The sequence below is a fragment of the Pan troglodytes genome, chromosome 11, assembly GCF_028858775.2.
Source record: "Pan troglodytes isolate AG18354 chromosome 11, NHGRI_mPanTro3-v2.0_pri, whole genome shotgun sequence".
NCBI classification, from domain to species: Eukaryota; Metazoa; Chordata; class Mammalia; order Primates; family Hominidae; genus Pan; species Pan troglodytes.
The window spans coordinates 38,547,878-38,570,054 of NC_072409.2; the positions used below are offsets into that span (position 1 = coordinate 38,547,878).

Genomic DNA, 22,177 nt, shown 5'->3' on the forward strand with positions numbered 1-22,177 from the left:
GTCACATACTTACACTTTTACCCTCTGCAAATATTTCCTGGTAACACCAAATGCCTTACAGCAGAACTACAGTTTATTCTCTCTTTGAAGAAATTCCTCTCCTGATAGAATGAATCTTAGAGTAGAAAATTACAACATTGATTTCTTGCACTACCTATGTGTCATTTCTTCCTTATTTCCTTAATTGCTGGTTCCCTCAACATTGAAGAGAGCAGATCAATTGGGTTAATACTAGAGATTCCTGGGAGCCAGAGTACCATTGATTTGTCAGCAGGAGCAGAATCTTACCTTCCCTAAGTTTTTGGTTCCCTCTTCAACATTCACAGCAGCACTGTTGACATGGTCTGCAATGCTGTCAATCTTCTCCTGCTGAGACTAGATGCAAAGGAATTATGAGTGAGCGGTCCTGCTGGGGAGCAGCAGGGAGCCAACACACACTATTTTAATTCCTGTAATCAGGGCCCTGGGTACTGCAGCCTTGCCGTCTTAATAGTGGTTCATTAATAGCATCTGATAAGCCATGTCGAAAGGACAAATTAACTTTCATAAAAAAAAGGGGGGGTCTTAATTATTAGGTAATAAAAGGGTGGCAACTTTACAGCAAAAAGCATCTCACGCTAAAATTCACTCAAACATACAAACATATTATTCTCCAAATGAATCTACTTTCCAGAAAAAAAAAATCCAAATAAGCATTTACATGTCATGTTGGGTTTGATGGAAAGAAACACACAACAAAATCAAACCCCAAAATACCTCCCTAACTTACCTTCTTTGAGGATTCAGTTTAAATCAGGCACATTTACCTTAGGAGTAAAATGCCCTTGGTCCAATAAATACAAATTGTTATGTTTCAGGAACAAGACTACAATACGGTTTGATCTATTATGAGATCTTTCCATTTGTAATATGCAGTAGGGAACAGTGAGTGAAATCGCTGTTCTATGCTTTACACCTGTATATCTTAATACATTTTAAAATCATGACAGTTTAAAATGTTTCAGATCAAATATATTAATAAAGCATTCTACATAAAATGGCAACACCTGTGCTGGCACAACAGCAACTGTGACTCATGGAATCTCTGGGTAGAAGGAATGTTGAGGTCATCAGGTCAATCTCCTCTCTGATGTGCAAAGCCCTACTATAACATTCCTGACAAGTGGTTACTGAACCTCTGCTCAGATACCTCCAGTGACACGAACTCATTACTTGCTGTAGGAACACATTCCCATTTTTAATTCAACTTTAGTTAGATAGAATTTACATATAATAAGTACTGCTTTTAATGGTATAGTATGATGAAATTTAGCAAATGTATAAACCAACTATCACAAATGTATAAACAACAAATGTATAAGCCAACATATAATCAACCATCACAGTTTACAGACTATTTTGGTTTTGTTTTTCAATGTGCAGAAAAAAGAGAATCTCTCTTTGATCCTAGATAGATGCCACCTGCAATGAGGGTGAAATAATTCAACTTTAATCCTGAAGTGTTTGATTGCCCTTATATAATTGGCCTAATCATTTATATTGAGGCAGATACATATAACACTTTTCTAATTCCAACCATTATTTCATTTGAAAACATGAAGCCCAAACCACACAGCTACTTTTTTCCCATGTTTGTTTCCTCTTAGCATTACTGATATTACTTCCCTTCTCATACACAAAATATGTCTATCTTCGCCATTGTGGTATCCCTTCATTCCAATATTCTCCACCACTATCTTGACATCTCTAACACAATGCCTAAGAAAGTCCCTTATCAGTTTTCCTTTGAATGTCTCTGTGAGAGACAACTTTAACAATGGTTCTCAGTCTTCCACCTGGAGGCTTCTTAAAACACAGATTGCTAGGCCTAATCCCCGGAGTTTCTGATCCAGTAGGCCTGGGATGAAGCCTGAGCTAGTAAGCTCCCAGGTGATGCTGATGCTGCCAGTCCACAATTCTCACACTTTAAGAATCACTATTATATGTGCTCAGATCAAGGGCACCACCTTTAGTCAGATAATCTGTGTTCAAATCTCAGCAAATGCCACTATGTGCTCTTAGACAAATTACTCAAGCTCTCTAGGTGTTGGTATTCTCATTTATCAAGTAAGAATAATGATACTTATACCTTCATAGAGTTGAAGTGGGGATAAAATGTGTTTGCAAAGTGTGAGGGGGGAAAAATAGAAAAATTTATCCTAATTTCCCCAAGGAAGTGTTAACTCTCATCTTTCTATCAAAAAATATATTTAACTTTTTCTTTCGGTGCTTGAAAATTCTAGGACACTAAAACTTCAGGTATCTTTTAGCATTCATTCAATCATTCAATTTTTATTTTCCTCAATAGCAAAACTTATTTAAGTCAGCTTTCTTTTTCTGACCCATAGAAGAAAAAGTTCCAGCACTAATAATATACAACTTGTCTAGATTTCTGACACCCTATCATTGTTTCTATTTAGGACACCCCCAACACTTTCCACTCTTGCCTGAAACAGTCTATGCTAGCAGATAAATCACAGGCTTAAAACTCTATCATCAGCCGTCATATGTTGATGAGTTGAAAGGAAGAGGAAAAATAGTCAGTGTCTCCCTTCCTTCAGCCCCAAAATAATTCCAGCAAGAGGGAGGAGCCTGCCAGGATTATTGCCATTTCTATACCCCAAGTGTAATCGTAAAGCCTCAGGGAAATACTTTCTAATGTTCCTTCCTTTAAAAAGGGTTGGATATTGTACTTCTATGACTTTTTAAAAATTAAAGCAAAATTTTAAAATAATTTAAATATTTTTTCATAAAAATCATTTGGAATAACTGAAGAAGCAACCACAGGCAAAAAACCAATCCTGAGATCAGTAATTATTTGAACTACAAAGTTCCCCATCATTGCAATCACCAGCATTTGATGAGGCCCATCCCACCCTGGGGAGTAGCCCACATCTATAAGTATTTATTCATGCCATCAGAAAGCATGCTAAGATATGGGGCTGGGGTGTAAGAATAAGGCAGAGGGCAGACAGCCCCTATCCTGGGATCAATAATCACCCCTCGATTGTGCACGTCTGCCTTTCTCTTGTCCGTATTTTGCTTGGTTTGCAACTTCAAACTTTGCCCATATCTTCAAATTCTGCTTCTTGAGTAAGGAGGACTCACTGACCCCCACAAAGGTTACAGTTAGGCAGCAAACTATTGTCACAGAGTTGTCAATTACCATCAGCAGAATGCCAAACCAGACTCCATACAGAGCTGAATTGGGTCACTACCTGTCCACTATGTCCTTGGCTCTTTTTGTGGGACCAAAAGATACATATACAACCCTGCCCCAGCCTGTGAAATCAAGCTCTAAACATTAATGGTGGTGCAGGAGCCTCCTAACCTCTATCTATCAATCTCCCCTGAGGTTTTGCTTCTGATTTGCTCATGTTTATTTTCATCTGCTTAGGCCTCCCACATTTGACAATCTTCAAATTCCATACCTGCCATTTTATAGTTTGGCACCCCATATATGTTCTCAGCATTCCTTTAACAATGAGCTAAACCATATTTAAGTGTTTAGCTCATTACACTGCAGTGTTTCTCAAGCTAGAGTAATATACTGACCTCCTTTTACAGAAAAAGAAAATTCTCAAATGACTCTAAGAACATGTCTACAGATTTCATTTTAAAGAACATTGAATTAAGTCCCCCTATTGGCCTGAACATAACAAATCTTGACGAACAGCTATAGGAGTACCTAAGTTTCTGTATAAACTGTGATTTATTATATTTGTCAAGCAGAATGCAATTTGGGAATATAAATTCAAAATCAATGAATTGTTCTGTTCTTGAATGCCTGTTGGGGACACTTGTAGGCCTAGCATCCTCTATGTCAAGCAATAATAATACATTCAAAAATTAACCCCCAAATCCATTTATATCATTAACAGTGGTCTTCCATAGAGAGTTCTGATAGTAGTTGTAAAGTTTAAGGTTCTTGGAAAGCTATGAGTTTATTTAAGAGGGTAATACCAAAACTCCAGGTACTTCCATTTATTCCTCTCTAAATTCCAGCCAGCCTTCAAGGCCAAGTTCTAATCTTAGATCTTGACCAATCCTGTTCACATTGAGCTATTCTGGTTCTAAACTCCTATGATATATTCTATATACTCCTTAATCATATGCAATCATATACACAAAAAGGCCCAGAAACAAACTTATAAATACTATGATATATAGGCAAAATAAGTGATTATATTGGCCTCGAGTAAGCAATAAGCAGAGTAGATAAGTAGGATGTTGCTAACAGAGGATTCAGCAGTTGGAAAGGGACTGAAGGAATTCCAGTACTAAAATGCCTAAGGATAATAGTGGTGGAAAAAGTAGAATTTTTGCAAGGAGCCAAACAAGGAATGAAAATAAAGGAAGGACAAAAGTGGGAATGCAGTTGGGGTCAGTGGAAGGGAAGAGAATGGGAAGTACTTAATAATACACATTACCTCATTTAGTCCTCCCATCAGTGTTATAAAGCTCACTGTTGTCAAATAACATCCTGAAGGTCACATAGGTAATAAATGAAGGAATCTGATCTAATCCATTGCAACCAGTTTTTATGTTTCCAGAGTAAAACTGGATTACAAAAACGACAGGGAATAAGGCAAAAGGCAGAAGTCAAAACAGACTAGCAGCAAGGGTGAGTTGTTACTGAACTACTGGCCCAGGGTTCTTTAAATTCTCCTTGACTAGAAATAGGGCTAGTTACAAAGTTATAGGAAGAGAAGAGGGCACTTGAACAACAAAGGCCGAAGAAAAATGGAGCAGGGTACCTAGTAGATATTAATTTATTAACATTTATTGTACTATACCTTGATCTGTCAATGGCTTTGTAAGTTCTTTTTATAGTGGTAAAATAAATATAACATAAATTTACCATTTTAACCATTTTGAAGTGTACAATTTAGTGGCAATAAGTAACTTCACAATATTGTGCAACCACTACTACTATCTTGTAAGTTTTTTTAAATGCTTTTTTCTATTCCTCATTAAGCTTAGCACAGTGCTACGCAGATAGAAAGTGTTCCTTAAATACATGGTTAATTTGTCTAGACGCTATCATGTCCATGTGATGATAATGAGAGGATGTGGTCACTCTGGTTATGTTCCCAGGTCATTCTGTGCCTAAATAGAGCTTCTGTGAATCCTTGGCCATGTGGTCATGAGAACTTAGTCACCCTGGGAATAATAATCAGGGGTTCTCCTTTCAGCTTTTGCTTATTAGCATTCTGTCTCATGTACTTAAACAGATTATTACAAACAGGACATTTGTATAGAGCTGTGGCTACAGCCAGAGTTTTCCTACACAAATCTCCCTTAGATTAGAGGTTATGAGCTGCTTACATAATATAATCAAACATGTAACTATCTTATGGTCACAAACCTTTAATATTTCCTTTATGTGCCTATCCCAGTAGAAAAGAAATGTGTTTGTATTGAGTAAGAACTTTGTACATGTGTAGTTTGTTTTTTAAAATCAGCTTTATTGAGGTATAATTTACATACATTAAAACACATTTTATGTGTACAGACCAATGACTTTTGGCAAGTGTATATATTTGTGTAACCATACATGTATAGGTTTTACAAACTGCACTGGATTCAGAGATTATTAGTTTACAATAGTTGAATAAATGTTGATTCTGAAACAACAGATATTTTGGGATTCTTGTTCTATTATTTCCTTCTGTTTGCGAGTATATTAATATTGTACAGATACCTAATCCAGAAACTTCAAATATTTTGCTTCTTCTAACTTAGAGGCATCCAGAAGCAATTCAAACAATTTACTGCATTCAATTTTAGGTAACACATTTCAAGAAAATATTCAGAATATGGAACATAAGCATAGTAAGAAGCCAGTATTGAGAAGCCTAGAAATTATATTGTAGAAGGAATGCAAAAGAAGCAAGGGTTCTGAAGAGAAGAAAATATGGTGGGGTGGGATAGAGTGAGGAAAGATGATGGTTTCAAAACCTTGAAAGACTTTCATATGGAAAGAAGGCAAAATTTGTTCAGTATGTAGCTTTAGAGGCCAAAAATGCCAAAAAGAAGTTATTATAGGGCAGACACTTTTAACTCTAACCCTTCTAAGAGTTAGACCCTCCAAATGCAATAGTTTAAGTATCAATATCCTTGTGCTGTAATTGTTCCAAAAGAGGCTAAAAGACCATTTATTTTAGAAATTGGGGCAAGAGTAGAGGGATTAGATTAGTTGGCCTCTTGGGTCCTTTCTCATTCCAATTCTGATTGTGTGATCTAGGAACTTCTCATTTAAAATTAGATCTCAGGGAAACCATAACTCAAAGATAACCCCAAAATCATGGTTAGATCAGAAACAAAGAACTAAACCTAGACAGAACTGCAAGCAGAAACAGGTATGCCTGTGTGGACACACATACATAAATACACATACACACGTATTCATACATCCTACCTTCCCATAACTCCTGAGAAAGACAAAAAGAACAATTTAGAAAAATGGTGGAAAATCTATCTTTCCCACCAAATTGACTTTGTGCTTCCTAATCTATGTTAACAGTATCACTGACACCCAATTATGCAGAATAAAGACAATGTTCCTTATCTTTGACTCCATCTTCCTCCAATTTCTGCTAAGTCCCCCAGAAATATCTCTCAGCTGTCCTTTACCTTTACACTGGTATTGCCATTGCTCCAGGTGAACTCTTGCAATTGATTCCTAACCAGTCTTCCTTTCCATGACCTCCTCCTCTCTTAGGCCATTATTCACAAAGCCAACAGTGATCTTTCTGAAGCACAGACTGAATTGCATGACTCTAACCTGCTCAAGAATCAGTATTAGGCTTTCTAATGCCCACAAAGTAAAGTTCAAATTCTTCAGCATGGCATTCAAAGCCATCACAATCTGGCCCTCACCCTCCTTGCTTGCCCATGGTACCTTATGCTTTGGTTATACTGCAGTACTTGTCAATCTGGAACAGGCCATACACTTCTCTACTCCATGTCTTTGTTCAGCTTCTCAAATATACTCCATAACTTCCCCCTGTGGATATTTACTCATTTTTCAAGGCTCATACAAATACTGTCTACCTGTGTGAAGCTATCCTAAATGCTTCTACCTTATGACTCCTGCCTCCTTCCTTTGGAATTAAATGCTTTTCCTTGGAGCTGATAATACCTCTCTTCATTCTTGCTTTTGCATTTAGCCATCACGCTTGAAAGCTCAGTTTCTGGGGTCCAGGCCTATCTCCACTCACTGTAGAATGCTCAAAGGCGGCAGGGCGTGCTGGCTCATGCCTGTAATCCCAGAACTTTGGGAGGCTGAGGCGGGTGGATCATGAGGTCAGGAGTTTGAGACCAGCCTGACCAACATGGTGAAACCCCGTCTTCACTAAAAATACAAAAACTAGCTGGGCATGGTGGCACGTGCCTGTAATCCCAGCTACTCAGGAGGCTGAGGCAGGCAAATTGCTTGAATCTGGGAGGCGGAGGTTGCAGTGAGCCAAGACTGTGCCACTGCATTCCAGCCTGGGCGACAGAGTGAGACTCCGTCTCAAAAAAAAAAAAAAACCCACAAAAACCAAGAGTCTTCAAAGGCAGACAATGGGCTTCATTTATTTCTATATCCAACCTGACCACACTCTCAATGTTAAGCATCTAACACAGTGCTTGTATATAACAAGTGCTTAATAAAAGTTTCTTGAATTAATCTGGAATTTGAGAACAGTTAAACTTCTATCTATGGCTTAATACCAGTCTTAAAAATTGTAAGTTCTATTAAAATTCTAATTAAAAGCCTAGTGATTATAAAAGCTTCTCATTCTAATAATCCAACAATTCTGCATCCAAAACAGTTATATACTTACATTCACTAGGAGAGAGAAGTCAGTGACCAGTTGGCTAAGTTCAATCAAGTCCTTTAAAAGAAAGGGAGAGGAAGTTACTTTTATGCCTCACAACTACCAAAAAGAAAATATTTTTTAACATACCGCTTCTAAGGTTTCCCACGATTCTGCAGCATTTTGATCTTGAGGAATTTCAGGTAAGGCATATATCTGAGTCAAACTCTGAGAACTAGCTTCAGCTTCAGTAGTATGAAATGCTCCTGGATGAACATAATAACCCCATGTTTAGAGTTTATTTGCTTTGTTAGAAAAGAGATAGCATAAATTGATTTCATAAAACAAATGCCACGTTAAATGGTGTCTAATTAAATTTAGGCTAAAAGGAAATTGATTATTCTACAAAAATAGAATTGTTTGGCTGGGTGCAGTGGCTCACACCTATAATCTCAGCACTTTGGCAGGCTGAGGCGGGAGGACTGCCTGGGCCCAGGAGTTCAAGACCCATCTGGGCAACAGAGTGAGACCTCGTCTCTACAAAGAAATTAAAAAGTTAGCCAGGTGTAGTGGCACACACCTGTAGTCCCAGCTACTTGGGAGGCTGAGGTGGGGGGATCACTTCAGCCTGGGAGGTCGAGGTTGCAGTGAGCAGTGATCACGCCGCTGCACTCCAGCCTAGGTGACAGAGCAAGATCCTGTCTCAAAAAAAAAAAAAAAAAAAGATTTATCCATAGGGTAGCTTGTTCCCCAGATTAGTTAACACATTTTTTTTTCTAAAAATTTTTTTTTGTTTTTAATTGACACACAGTCTTGCTATGTTGCCCAGGCTGGTCTTGAACTCCCGGCCTCAACTGATCCTCCTGTCTCAGCTTCCCAAAATGCTAGAATTACAGGCGTAAGCCATGACACCAAGCTTACACACATATTTTTTTAATCTACACAGTCATCTAAAAAATGGCTACAAATACTATCTATCCAATCTGAATAACTAGGGCTAAATGTGGAAGAAGCACCAAAAGAAAACTATTCTACTTGGCCAATGTTCCAAGGAGACGTACCTATATAAATAGGTTTAATATTTTTCATCCTTAAACTTCTATTTGGCTATTTCAATGTAAATACCAGATACAGAAGGTGTTGAAAGCAGGGAAGTAATATATTTTTATTAATGATAATCAGTCACTATTGGTAATAATAAGATTGTCACCAAACATTACCATATGTGTCTTTTTTGTCACTACTCTTCTCCTCAGAGTCAATCTTCTGGCCCATGCCTCCATTGCTTCTACTTCTTTTGAGTTTTAAAAAGTTGTCAACCCAGTAGGACTTTCCTCATTAAACACCGCTATGATGATGAATTAATTCATACTTTAAAATCTACCTTCAAGTCTTTATTTCCTCATATTGGTTTTACCAATCATTCATTCATTGAGTTGACATTTATTAAATGCCCACTACCTACTGATCAGTGTGCTGAGGTGCTGCAGACACAATGGCAAACCATAAAAACAGTTCGGAAGAGGCAACATAGTGTAGTGGTTAGGAGCCTGGGCCTAGTCAGAAAGACTTGGGTTAGAATTCTGATTTGGCTATTTATAAACTGTTTGCCTTGGGTATTTCATCTCTTTGGCTGGTTTTTCTCATTTGTAAAATAAGGTGATATTTACTTTGCACAGTACCTGGGTTATATATAAAGTACAAGTGCTCAATAAATTAGTTACTGCTGCTGCTATTATTAACAGATCTTACCATAAAATGCGTGATACAGACATATTAATAGTCAAGTTTAGTCAGTATAGTCTAATAAGAACTGTAATACTGGTAAGTATAGAGTGCTACATGGGCACAGATAAGAGGTATTTAACCTAGACTTGTGGAAGGGAGAGTGGTCAGAGAAGGCTCTGAAGCTGAAGCCTGAGGATGAACAGAAATTACTACACAGGTGAACTGGTGCAGGGGTGGAAGGAGAAGCAAAGAGTATTCAGGTCAGAGAGAACAGTATGTGCATACGCTTAGGGACTGAAAAATGTTCAGTATAGCTGACTGTGGTGAGGAGAAAAGCAAAGTCTAAGGCTGGAAATCTACTTTGAGATTATTCATGGCATTTGTAAACTATGTTAAACAGTTTTGCTTTTCACAAAAGATCAATATGTTACTATTAAAAATAGTTGGAGACTACTGGGAAAGTGCCATAATCAGATTTTAGATTTACAGAGAAAACTATAGCCACCGTGTAAGAAACACATTAAGGATGCAGTTGGAAGGTGACAAAATTAGAGAGTAAAAAAACCACCTGAGCTCAGGAGTTCGAGACCAGCCTGGGCAACACAGCGAAACCCCATCTCTACTAAAACACAAAAAATTAGCCGGCATGGTGGCACGCACCTGTAATCCCAGCTACTCAGGAGGCTGAAGCAGGAGAATTACTAGAACCTGGGAGGCAGAGGTTGCAGTGAGCCAAGATCACTCCACTGACTCCAGCCTGGGCAACAGAGCGAGACTCTGTCTCAAAAAAAAAAAAAACAATAACACAAAAACAAAAACAAAAAAACAGTCTGAAGGCTTTCCAATATATCCAGTGTAACATGACGGTGATCTGCTGTAGGATAGTTACAGTAGAAATGGAAACAAAAGATCTGAAGTTCTACTATCTCCCCTTCACTTCAAGCTCAAAACACCTACCACTTACATTTTCTGAGCACCCACTGAGTATTGTGTTAGGGTGCCAGAGATAAAAAGTAATCAACACAGAGTACATTCTCTCAAGGAATTTGTATTTTAGAAGAGCCAGACATACAAAAAGAAATTATAAAACAATAGGAAACTGCATTGGTATCTATCTAGAATCAGAAATACATACATAAGTATTTTATGAGACTTCCGAGCTGTGGGTGGCATCTGATCCAGTTTGATATGGCATGCAACTCAAGGGAAGCCTTTCTAGAAAACTTGAGGTTACTAGGCAAAGAAGAGAGGAATACATATTCTAGGTAGAAAAACCAGTATGGACAAAGGCCCTCAAGGAATAAACAATATAGCTATGTAAATCAGCGGTTTGATGGTACAAAGCAAGAAGTAAAAGACAAGTTACAAGTATAAGCCTACAGATGGTCAGGAGGGGCCTTGCAGACCAGTTAAAGACTTTGGACTTTATCTGGCACACCAAAGAGAGCTGTTGAAGGGTTATAAGCAGAGAAATGCCATGATGACATGTGGCATCTGATCTACTCCTAAAAGTAAGCAATTATAACTCTAAGTTCATGTTCTCTCAATGCCCCTTTCAGCCAAACCTATAACTGAAATAGTATTTTATAAAACTGCATTACTATTTTACCTTTAAAGCCTATGAATGCTTTACCTCTCTAGGAAAAATGTTTCAATTGTTTAGGAAGGCCATAGTCAATGGACTAAAAAGTAATTTGTAGGTTTATCAGGACTGAGAATGTTTTTAATCTTATCTGAATATATTTATTTAACTTAAAGGAAGAGCAAAGGCAGGCGATACAGAGTAAGTTTTACATTAAAACAGTATGGCAAATAGCCAATATTTTAAAAGCTCTAAATGATTTTTACAAATGCTTAAAATAGTTACTCTATGCTTTACATTATTGCCATAAAGACACTCTCATTTTCACATCAACCAAGATAAATGAATTACTCTATGACCTTTCTTCTACTTAATATTTCCAGGTATTTACACTTCTTTAACATTATTATGAATAATTATAACTTCATTATTATTAACAGATCAAATATAAAGGATAACTTTATAACCATCACCACTCAAAATATTTTTTAAAGCCCTAATTTATGTACTATTAAAGAGGATTCAAATGAAGTTTGCGAGGGTATGCAATGAAATTAGGACAGATTATTATATATTAATACTTAATCTAAAAAAAATAATGTGTGGGAAATGTTTGACATTTTAAACAAACATAAAACATTTCCCTCAGTAAAGAATAAAAATGTTTAAGTCATTTACGTCTCACTTGAAACCAAACTACGTATGCATCTTAGTTCAAACAGAGTCTTAGAACAAAGAGGTCTGTGCTCTTCCATAAAAAACCCTGATGTAAACTTAAAACTCTAAACCTCGCTAATCAATTCAAGTCATGACTATCAATTAAAGCAAATCTTTTCATTTCTACAACTTCCATAATTCATTTATTCCAGCTTGCATTTAAAATCACTACCTCAGTGATGATCCTTTGAACTTTTACGAACTGCTATGGACATGATAAGGCAAAACGCTGAGATAGATTATAGTTTCAGGAAAGAAAGCTGAAGAACTTTAGAGCTGCCTACAGAAGTAAAAAATTGCAACTGTTTCATGTAACATAATCATCTCAGGTACTCCCACCCACACACAAACCAGAAGCATAAAGGGCAAGTAGAACATAGGACCTATCACTCACCACTGTTTTTTAAACCCCAGGATTGGTTTTAAAACCTTATTGTTGGTTTAGTTGAAGTGAGAAATAAACGAAATAACATAAGACTTTTCCCTTTTATATATATCCAAGTATTCTCTCCCTCTTTCTCCATACTTTATGAACAGCAATGATTTTACCAAGAATTATAGTATATAAAAAATTTCCACTAACCTTCACCACATAAGAAAAAGTTTTATTATAAATCTAAATTAATTCAAAAGCATTGCTGAAATGTTTTCCAGTTCTGATAGTTTAAAAATAGTGAAATTAATTTACTGATCATCTACATAAGCCTATCTATCAAAATAAAATTACTTCTAAGCATGGCTTAACTTAGCTGCAAATGAAGACTTAAAAAAAAATTAAAACCAATAGAAAATACATCTTCTGAATCATATAATACAAACCACCTACATGTTTCATAAAACTGTTCAGTACATGTATATACCTGTGATAAAAATCTAAATTTCATCAAATTCAATACGCTGGTCTGAAGTTCCCAGCAGTTTTAAGATTATATTCTTTTCTTTTGTGAATATTTGTTTAAAATGTAATAAGATTCTGTTCCTTTTGTGTTACTGAAGTGTGTGTCCTGAGAGTAAAGAAAGACAAAAATGGAGAGAAGCACTGATTCACTCTGTATGACTTGAATCACCTTTCTAAATACAAATCAGATTTGGAGGCTCCTCACTTCACTTGGTGGAAAGCAATATGCTAAAAATGAAACCAGACACACAAGTGAGACAGAAGGGAGTTTCTCAGATCAAGAAGATTGGCAGAGAAGATTTGCTTTAGGAACTCTCGGAATCTGGACAAAAGAAACAGCAAAATCATCACAGCTTCTCCCTAAACTTAATAAGCTTCTTTCATTCTCCAGAGAATATAAAACATCCTATTCTACTTGTTATTTCTATCTGTAAATGAAAAACTATTTTTGTATTTTTGATCTTACTCATGGAAATGTGGCAACATTGCTTCTGAATCTCTGCTGATGTTTCCAACCAATTTATTTAGAATCAGATTGAATTTGTAAAGTAAAAAGTATTTTAAGGCACTTAACTTCTATGCAATAAAACAGATTTTCCATATAGGCTCTTGCTACTATAATAAGTATCTAAAGCAAAAATAAGGAAAAACTGGAGAGCATAGAATAAAAACATGTAGAATGACAAAAACAGTCTACACCTAGAAGAAGACCAAATATGGAGCAAACTCAATTCCTACCCCACTATTAAAGTCTTACGTAAATTAGTTACTTGCTTTCCTTTCATTATTCATTTCCTTTTCCATTCTCTTATTTATTAATAATATTTCTGGACTTGAGGCAATATAGCAGAAACTCTCACACTTGGCGAAATACTCAGGCACTTGGTGAGACAGTAGTTTTCTAATTGCTTTATGTTGGCAGTGGATTAATAGTGAAAGCACACTATGACAAGCAGACTATTGAATTTGAAATTCTATACACTATTTTAGGTATAACCTAGGTATTGATTTTATTAATAGAATGACTGTCTCAACCAAATCAATACTAGTTATAGAGATTTAATTTTTTAGTTTTCTCCTAGTAATTAGGTCTTTAATAGCCCATTTGGTGAATTGAGAAGTTTGAGAAACAAGAGAATTGGGAAGTCAATTTCACCTGCTATTTCTTCTCCCTCAATCTCTGGCTTTGCTCCAATTTTTTCATTTCCTTTATGCACATACTTCTTCAAAATCTGCCGAACTTTTTTTTTATATACCAATCAGCTTCCTATGGAGAAAGTTAATCGCCAGCAAACTGGGTAAACTGCTTTTTTCTATTAATAATAATCACCCAATTTCTGTGATGACATATAAGCCCAAAGTTGTTGATCCCCAACAGTTCTACTGGTAGTAACATAAATAATGCAATAATAAAATGCAAATTAAAGCAAGTATTAGGATATTAAAATACTGTGAGAAAACTCTCAGATAGAACTCCAAATTTTTGTTTGATAGGGGAATTGCTAGAGATAGGCAATTCAAAGCTAAGTAGCAAAGAGATTGATGTTAGTTACTCTTTCCAGAAAATCCAGGTTATCTTCACAGTTATTATTACCATCACAACTATCACAATGTCTGGGTACATAAGATGAACCCTTAATCACATGGAACTATAAAACCCAGTTACTCCACATGTGCACATAAAGCATCAGTTTGCACTAAGTGATAAAAACAGCCTTCAACCTCACCAATATGGCAGCAATAACTATAGATGAACAGAATAATGAAACGGTAATTACAAACTATCAAAAAGCATTCTTCCCAAATACTTTTCAACCAAGGATTGAGTGCTAGCATCTCCTTCTCTCAAAAACATTTACAGTACTGGTTATCCACAGAGTGAGGTGATTACAGCGCATGTGAAATTACAAAATTGTCTCTAAAAAGATATTTATGTATTTATGTTTATAAAACATTTAGGTCCATTATGTGCCAAGCATTGTGCTAGGTACTAAGGCTACAACAAAAGCAAGATTACCCAGAAACTCTGACTAGTGGCCTAAATGTTTCTTCCAAAAGCTTTTTTTAATCTCTCTATAAATTACTGGATCATTAGCACTGAAAATATAAAATTAAAAATAATCTGGCTTTGGAGATAGTGATGCAGGAGTGCCCTGAGTAAATAAAAAAAGAAAAAATGGGCAGATGTAACATTTCTTTTTTTAATTTTTATTCTTATTTTTATTTTATTGTTATTATATTTTAAGTTTTAGGGTACATGTGCACAATGTGCAGGTTAGTTACATATGTATACACGTGCCATGCTGGTGTGCTGCACCCATTAACTCGTCATTTAGCATTAGGTATATCTCCTAATGCTATCCCTCCCCCCTCCCCCCACCCCACAACAGTCCCAAGTGTGATGTTCCCCTTCCTGTGTCCATGTGTTCTCATTGTTCAATTCCCACCTAAGAGTGAGAACATGCGGTGTTTGGTTTTTTGTCCTTGCGATAGTTTACTGAGAATGATGATTTCCAATTTCATCCATGTCCCTACAAAGGACATGAACTCATCATTTTTTATGGCTGCATAGTATTCCATGGTGTTTATGTGCCACATTTTCTTAATCCAGTCGATCATTGTTGGACATTTGGGTTGGTTCCAAGTCTTTGCTATTGTGAATAGTGCCACAACAAACATACGTGTGCATGTGTCTTTATAGCAGCATGATTTATAGTCCTTTGGGTATATACCCAGTAATGGGATGGCTGGGTCAAATGATATTTCTAGTTCTAGATCCTTGAGGAATTGCCACACTGACTTCCACAATGGTTGAACTAGTTTACAGTCCCACCAACAGTGTAAAAGTGTTCCTATTTCTCCACAACCTCTCCAGCACCTGTTGTTTCCTGACTTTTTAATGATTGCCATTCTAACTGGTGTGAGATGGTATCTCATTGTGGTTTTGATTTGCATTTCTCTGATGGCCAGTGATGGTGAGCATTTTTTCATGTGTTTTTTGGCTGCATAAATGTCTTCTTTTGAGAAGTGTCTGTTCATGCTCTTCGCCCACTTTTTGTAACATCTCTAAGATTCTATTCTAATTTGTAACTTACTTATACTCCACCTTTTCCGTAAGGATTAAAGGTAGCTTAGAATAATTTATAAAATATAACGAGATGAGACAAGTTACTAACAAAAGAGAAACACTAAAACAAAAAAAGAAAACAAGGGCAGTAGTTATAAAACAAAGCTAGGATAGGTTTAAAAATCTGACTTTTGGTGGCTAAAAATTTTGGCTCTAAGCTTTCTAGTAAACAATTTAAGTAGGAAAACCTTATCAGTTATTCCATTGAATACCCAAAAGATTAAAAAAAAAAAAAGACGAACTACTTTGAAGTACTACTATGTATTAAGCCAAGAATATTTTCAGAATTAAAGACATTATTATAATGTGATCAGCAATTATCAATTACATCCTTAGAAGAGATGTAATGACAAATTTCACAGGGCTGTTTCTTAGAGTATCACTTCACAGAAGATGATGGCTTAACTCCCATTGTAGATTACTTAATGTTGTCAGTTATTCAGAGAACTTGGCTGAAAGATAGATCTAACATCCCCTCAGAAAATCAGAATGCTTAAGAAAAAAAAGCATGCCTGAAGAGGTCACCCCTGCACCTGGAAAGGAGTAAAGAGTACTTTGCAGACAAGAATGACATTATCCTTAGGAAATATATTTAAATTTCTCTTCAATAAATAGACAAACGGGAACTTTCCCTGAAGTCCCACTCCATAAGCATAGCCTCAAATTTTTTATTCTGCAAAATATCCAGGGTACACATTTCCAGGAACACTGATCAGGGTCCAAGGATTCAGCATATTGGGATAGTGAATGGTCTTTGAAGACCTATAGATAATTCAGTATCTACTCAAGGAGGTGATCTTTAATTAACTGCACTACTGTGACTGAGAATAAGACTTAGTACAATACATTACCACCAACAGTCATAGATCTGGTCAAAGGAGGCTGTAGCAAAGTTTCTTCATCATTAAATTGCTTCTTAAGTTCTTCTACAGATTCCAAATGGAGTTGGAGAAATTCTGCTGTTGCTGCTGATGCTTCTTCTTTAACAGGATCTATCATTCTTTTCAGAAGTACTAGGTCATCCTTTCGGACTTTCAAACAAAGTTTCTCAATTTCTCGGATATTGGATCGGAGTTGCTATAAAAGAAAAAAATCATTAATGCCACCATTTCTTAGTATAAAATATCTTTCTTTTCAGAAGTAATGTTATAATAGTTGTGGATGGAAATTATAACAAATATCTCCACAATAGAAGGTGTAGCATAATACTTTTACATTTTCCATGTCTCTGGCTGGCCAAATGCAGCATCTTTGGAACCCACATGCTCATACTTTGAATTTATTTAGCATTTTTCCTTCATTAAATGTGGTTATACAAAGATAAATGCTCTTCACAATAAATCAAACACTACAGAAGCATATGAAATAAAAATGATATTCTCACTTCACCTATCCAACCCCCTCTTAACCCAATACTCCCACACATTTCTCACGGCTCATGCACACATTTAACATATATAAGGCTTCTCCCTTTTTATTAAAAAAATGGATTACATTATACACAGTAATCTATAATTTGCCATTCCATACTCAACAATATTATCCCTCCTGCTCAATGGTTACACTATATTCCACGGTGTAAGTGTAGAATAATTTACTCAGTCACTCCTTCGGTGATCAACATTCATGTTGTTCCTAATTTTTAGTTATTACAAACTATGAAACAAATATCCCTGCATATAAGTCCTAATTTACTATATTAGTATATATTAACATTATAGTATACACTAATATTAATATATTATTTTGTGTAGGAAAGACTCCCAGAAACAGGAATATTCAAATGATAATGTGCATTTTTATTTCAGAAGCTATTGTTGTTTTTTTCCCAAAAAGCAGTAACACTTCACACTAGCATCAAGGTATGACTGCCTATTTCTTCACATGCTGCCAGTCCTGCATGTCATCTCACTGTTGCTTTACTCTGCACTTCCCTATGAATGAAGTTGTTAGATTTTTATCAAATGATTTTCCTTCTTTTTGAGAAATACCTACTGGCTTAGTCATAAATTTACCTCTAATATGTTGCTATAATGAATTATGTACAGATTTTGTAGTGTAGAGTCATCTTTATATTCCTGGGATAAAGCCTTTCTAGCCAATATATATAATTTTTAAATACAATGCTGAATTCATTTGCTAGTATTTTATTTGAAACTTTAGCACATAGGTGTGTGTGTGTGTGTGTGTATACATGTGTGCATGTACACAATTTTTGTATTTATACTATCTTTACTAGGTTTAAATTTGCTTTAACAGGTTTAAGGTTGTGCTAGCTTCATAAAATATACTGGGGAGCTTTCCCTCTTTCTCAATGGTCTATACTTTGAAAACAAAGAAACAATCCCTTTAAGATTAAATAGAACAAATTTGCAAAAATAATCAAAGTAAGAAAAGTTATATGTCTATTCATATATTTTAAACTATTTTCCCCTAAAGTGTTTTCACAATATTAATGCAAATCCTATACAGTAGACAGACCAGTAAGTAAGAATTAATTTTTCAAGTGCATACTCTGAGTGAGGTGTTGCATTATTACAGTCCAAATTATTACATATGGAAAAAGCAAACAAAAAAAAACCTGTTTAGGATTTACTTAAGTTATCTAGTGGCAAAACTGGGGTTAAAACCCAGGTATTCCGATAGGGCCAGCAATCTTTCCACTAAACTATAATAATAATGTCTATCTATATAGTATCTTAATATAATACAATCTAAAGTTTCCATTTTACTGTAGTAAAATTAAAGTCAATTCTAGAAAAAAAAAATAGTTTAGTTACAACCTAAAGCATCTTGTAAGATTTTTCTGGGTGAAAAAATTGTGCCTCTATCTTACCATGACTCTATACTTCCTGTAACCTTATCTTCGGTCTCTTACCATTCTAATATGAGCCGAAAAACCTAAGGATAATTAAACTGTAGATTCAAAATATGTGGAATGTAGGTATTAATATGTTAAAATTATATAACCTTCAAGGGGGCATAAGTGAGCATCTAATACAACCTCACAATTTTACAATAAGGAAACTGGAGTCTAGACAAACACAATGGCAGAATTTGGACTACAGCCCAGGCCTCAAGTCCCAGAACAATACTGTTTCCAACACACCACCATTTCCTGGCTATGTGACTCCTTTCTGGACCATAATTATAAAGCTTGGTTATATAGTTACCAGTCTACAGAAATATTTTAGGTAATATTATCTTGGAGAAGCATTAAAAATTTTCTACAGCCAAACTTAATGAGCATTTGTTTGTGACATCTTCCTCACTTATGTAATTTGTACATATGTCTGTCCCCAGTCAAATTACAGTATCCAGCTAAGAACTCTATTACTATGAGTAATGTGGAAAATTTTGAGGGAGAGAAAGAAAAAACCCACTGAAGTATAAAATCTGATACTATAATAACAGCAACAATGATAACAAAAACATAAATAGTGGCTAAATTTTAATCAACACTTAAAGTTATCGATTGTGCTGACTTTACGTCTTTTATCTTCCCCTCACAATATATCTTTGAAATGGATATTACTATTATTCTCATTTTATAGAAGAGAAAATTAAAGCAAGAAGTTAAAAAAGTAGCCCAAGATTACACTGCTAGTAAACAGTATAGGCAAGAATCAAATCCAGACCACAGATCTTGTGTTCTAACTACTTTATTACATAGCAAACACCATCCAACACAAACATAATGCAAATCACACACACAAGCCACATATGTAATTTAAAATTTTTTAAATTACATTTAAAAAGTAAAAACAAGGGAAATTAATTTTAATAATATTTTTATTTAACCTAAGATAGCTAAAATACTATTTTAATATGCAATTATAAAACTTAAAATCTTTTAAATTGTTTTATTTGTAGTAAGTCTTAGAAATCTGGTATATATTTTACATTCACAGCACATCTCAGTTCAAACTGGCTATATTTTAAGTGCTCAACAGTCACATGTAGTTAGGAGCTACTACATTGGATAGGGCAACTAGGGAATCTCTCTAAAATCAAATAGAGGGAACAGGATGGTAAAACCATATATGAAGAACATAAAGTCAGGTGTTTCTGCTTCTGAAAACAGCAGGCCAGGTGATTCAGACTAACCTTCCCACTAATGGCTACTTCAAAAGTTGAACAAAAATCAAATCACAAAACAAACCAATAGGAAAAAAAAAAAACTTGAAAAGTACCATAAAGCAAACAAGATAGTAAGTAACTATAGGACAAGAATTGGGCAAAGATGGAAATCTAGAGAGGTGAGTCCTGAACTCAGGGCCACATTTGCTTTGGGAGTATTTGCATACCAGAATATAAACTCACAAAGCTTGGATTAAAATTTCAATGCCAAGCCCTGCTAAGTATAAGGACTCTGGTACTTTTGGCTGGGATCGTCAGAGCTCCACCCTAGGAACACAGGTAATCCTAAAATAAAGCAGCCCTTGCGTGAACTACAGACTGGCCTCCAGTCTCGAGTAGCTCATAAAAAAACTTAAGCTCTAAAATTGTATAAAGATAATCTTGGAAAGTTAGTGCCCCCAGCGGCTTAGAAGAGCAAATGAAAATATCTGGAGGAAGATAACATCATCCCTAGCTTCAAATAATTTCTATAAATAATGTTTCAAATACAATGTCCACCAATCAATCAAAGATTACCAAGCACATGAGGACATATGCAGCATGAGGAAGAAACAGCAAAAACAACAGGCAACAGAAACATCCAAAAGGACATGTAATGAGGGAATAAGCAAATGTAGTCTATAAAACTATAGTTATTTTGTTCAAAGGCATAAAAATAAAGCTTGAAAATTTAGCAGACAATTGGAAACTATAAAAAGCAACATATAGGTTTTTTAATGAATATTCTATAATTTTAAAATAATGTCCAAAAGAATTTAATAATTGAGTTTAGCTTCATATTAGGCCCAGTTCAAGAAAGATATAAACTGGAAAACAGATCTGAAGAAACTATGTAAAAAAGAAACAAGGAAAAGTAAAAAATACAGAAGAAAAGTTAAGAAATACCGAAGATATAGTTAGAAAAGGGTACAATATACATTTACTTAGAATTCCAGAAGAAGACGGAAAATGAATTTGAATAGATAATGACTGAGAATTTTCAAAACATTGAAGAAAAACATCCATCCACAATTCAAGGTCAACAAATCCTGAGAAGAATAAATAAAAGGAAAAATACACCTAGCCAGAAGAGAGAAAAAGTAGGAGAAAAGATGTCTAAAAGCAGCTAGAGACAAGAGTTTCTTGCAAAGAAACAGTAAGATTATAATATGACTTCTCAACAGCAATAACGAAAGCCTAAAGACAATGGAACAATATATTCAAAGTATAGAAAGCAAATTACTATCAACCTAAAGTTCTATATGCTGCAAAAATATCTTTCAAGACCACAGGTAAAATAAAAATATTTTTAGACAAACAAAAGCTGAGAGAATTTGCCTTCAGTCAATAACACACAGTAAGAGAAATATTAAATGGTGATCTTCAAAAATAACAATTAATCCCAGATAAAAAGTTGGAAATGCAAAAAGAAATGAACAGAAATGAAAATAAGGTAAAAAGTGGGTAAATCTAGATGACCGGTAACTCTACTAAAACAATAATACTAATGTCTGTGGTGTTTAGAAATATTTATATAAAAGTAGCATTTAAGTTGCAGGGCATACATGGAACTAAAATAGTCTAAGGAACTGATACTATCTGTACTTCTAAGTTAAAGATGTATGTTGTAATTTCTAGTAAAAGTATATACATTTATTCCTTGGTATCCATGGAGGATTGGTTCCAGGAATCCCTGCAAATACCCAAAATCCATAGATGTTCAAAGCCTTATATAAAATGGTGTAGTATTTGTGTAAAACCTATGAATATCCTCCCGTATACTTTATCGCTAGATTACTTATAATACCTAATATAATATAAATACTATATAGTTATTATACTGTACTTTTATAGAGAACAGTGACAAGCAAAAGAGTCAGTACAGATGCAACTATCCATTCTTTCCGTTTTTGTTTTTGTTTTTGAGATGGAGTCTTGCTCTATCGCCCAGGCTGGAGTGCAGTGGCACGATTTTGGCTCACTGCAACCTCCGCCTCCCAGGTTTAAGCGATTTCGCCTGCCTCAGCCTCCTTAGTAGCTGGGATTACAGGCGCCAGCCACCACGCCCACCTAATTTTTTTGTATTTTAGTAGAGATGGGGTTTCACTATGTTAGCCAGGTTGGTCTCGAACTCCTGACCTCAGGTGATCCACCCACCTCAG

General features: G+C 35.4%; 1 protein-coding gene across 3 annotated transcripts in view; it reads right to left on the minus strand.

The window, feature by feature from the left end:
• The window catches only part of STX17 (syntaxin 17), a 67,915-nt gene that overhangs the window by 6,498 nt on the left and 39,240 nt on the right, over window positions 1-22,177 (minus strand). For all 3 annotated transcript variants that reach the window (XM_528364.8, XM_054658910.2, XM_009456996.5), the window contains 4 exons: window positions 16,748-16,973; window positions 7,995-8,110; window positions 7,872-7,922; window positions 289-375 (listed from right to left, as the gene is read on the minus strand). In XM_528364.8, coding sequence (XP_528364.2) covers window positions 289-375; window positions 7,872-7,922; window positions 7,995-8,110; window positions 16,748-16,973 — 480 coding nt within the window. The remainder of the gene's footprint in view (window positions 1-288; window positions 376-7,871; window positions 7,923-7,994; window positions 8,111-16,747; window positions 16,974-22,177) is intronic.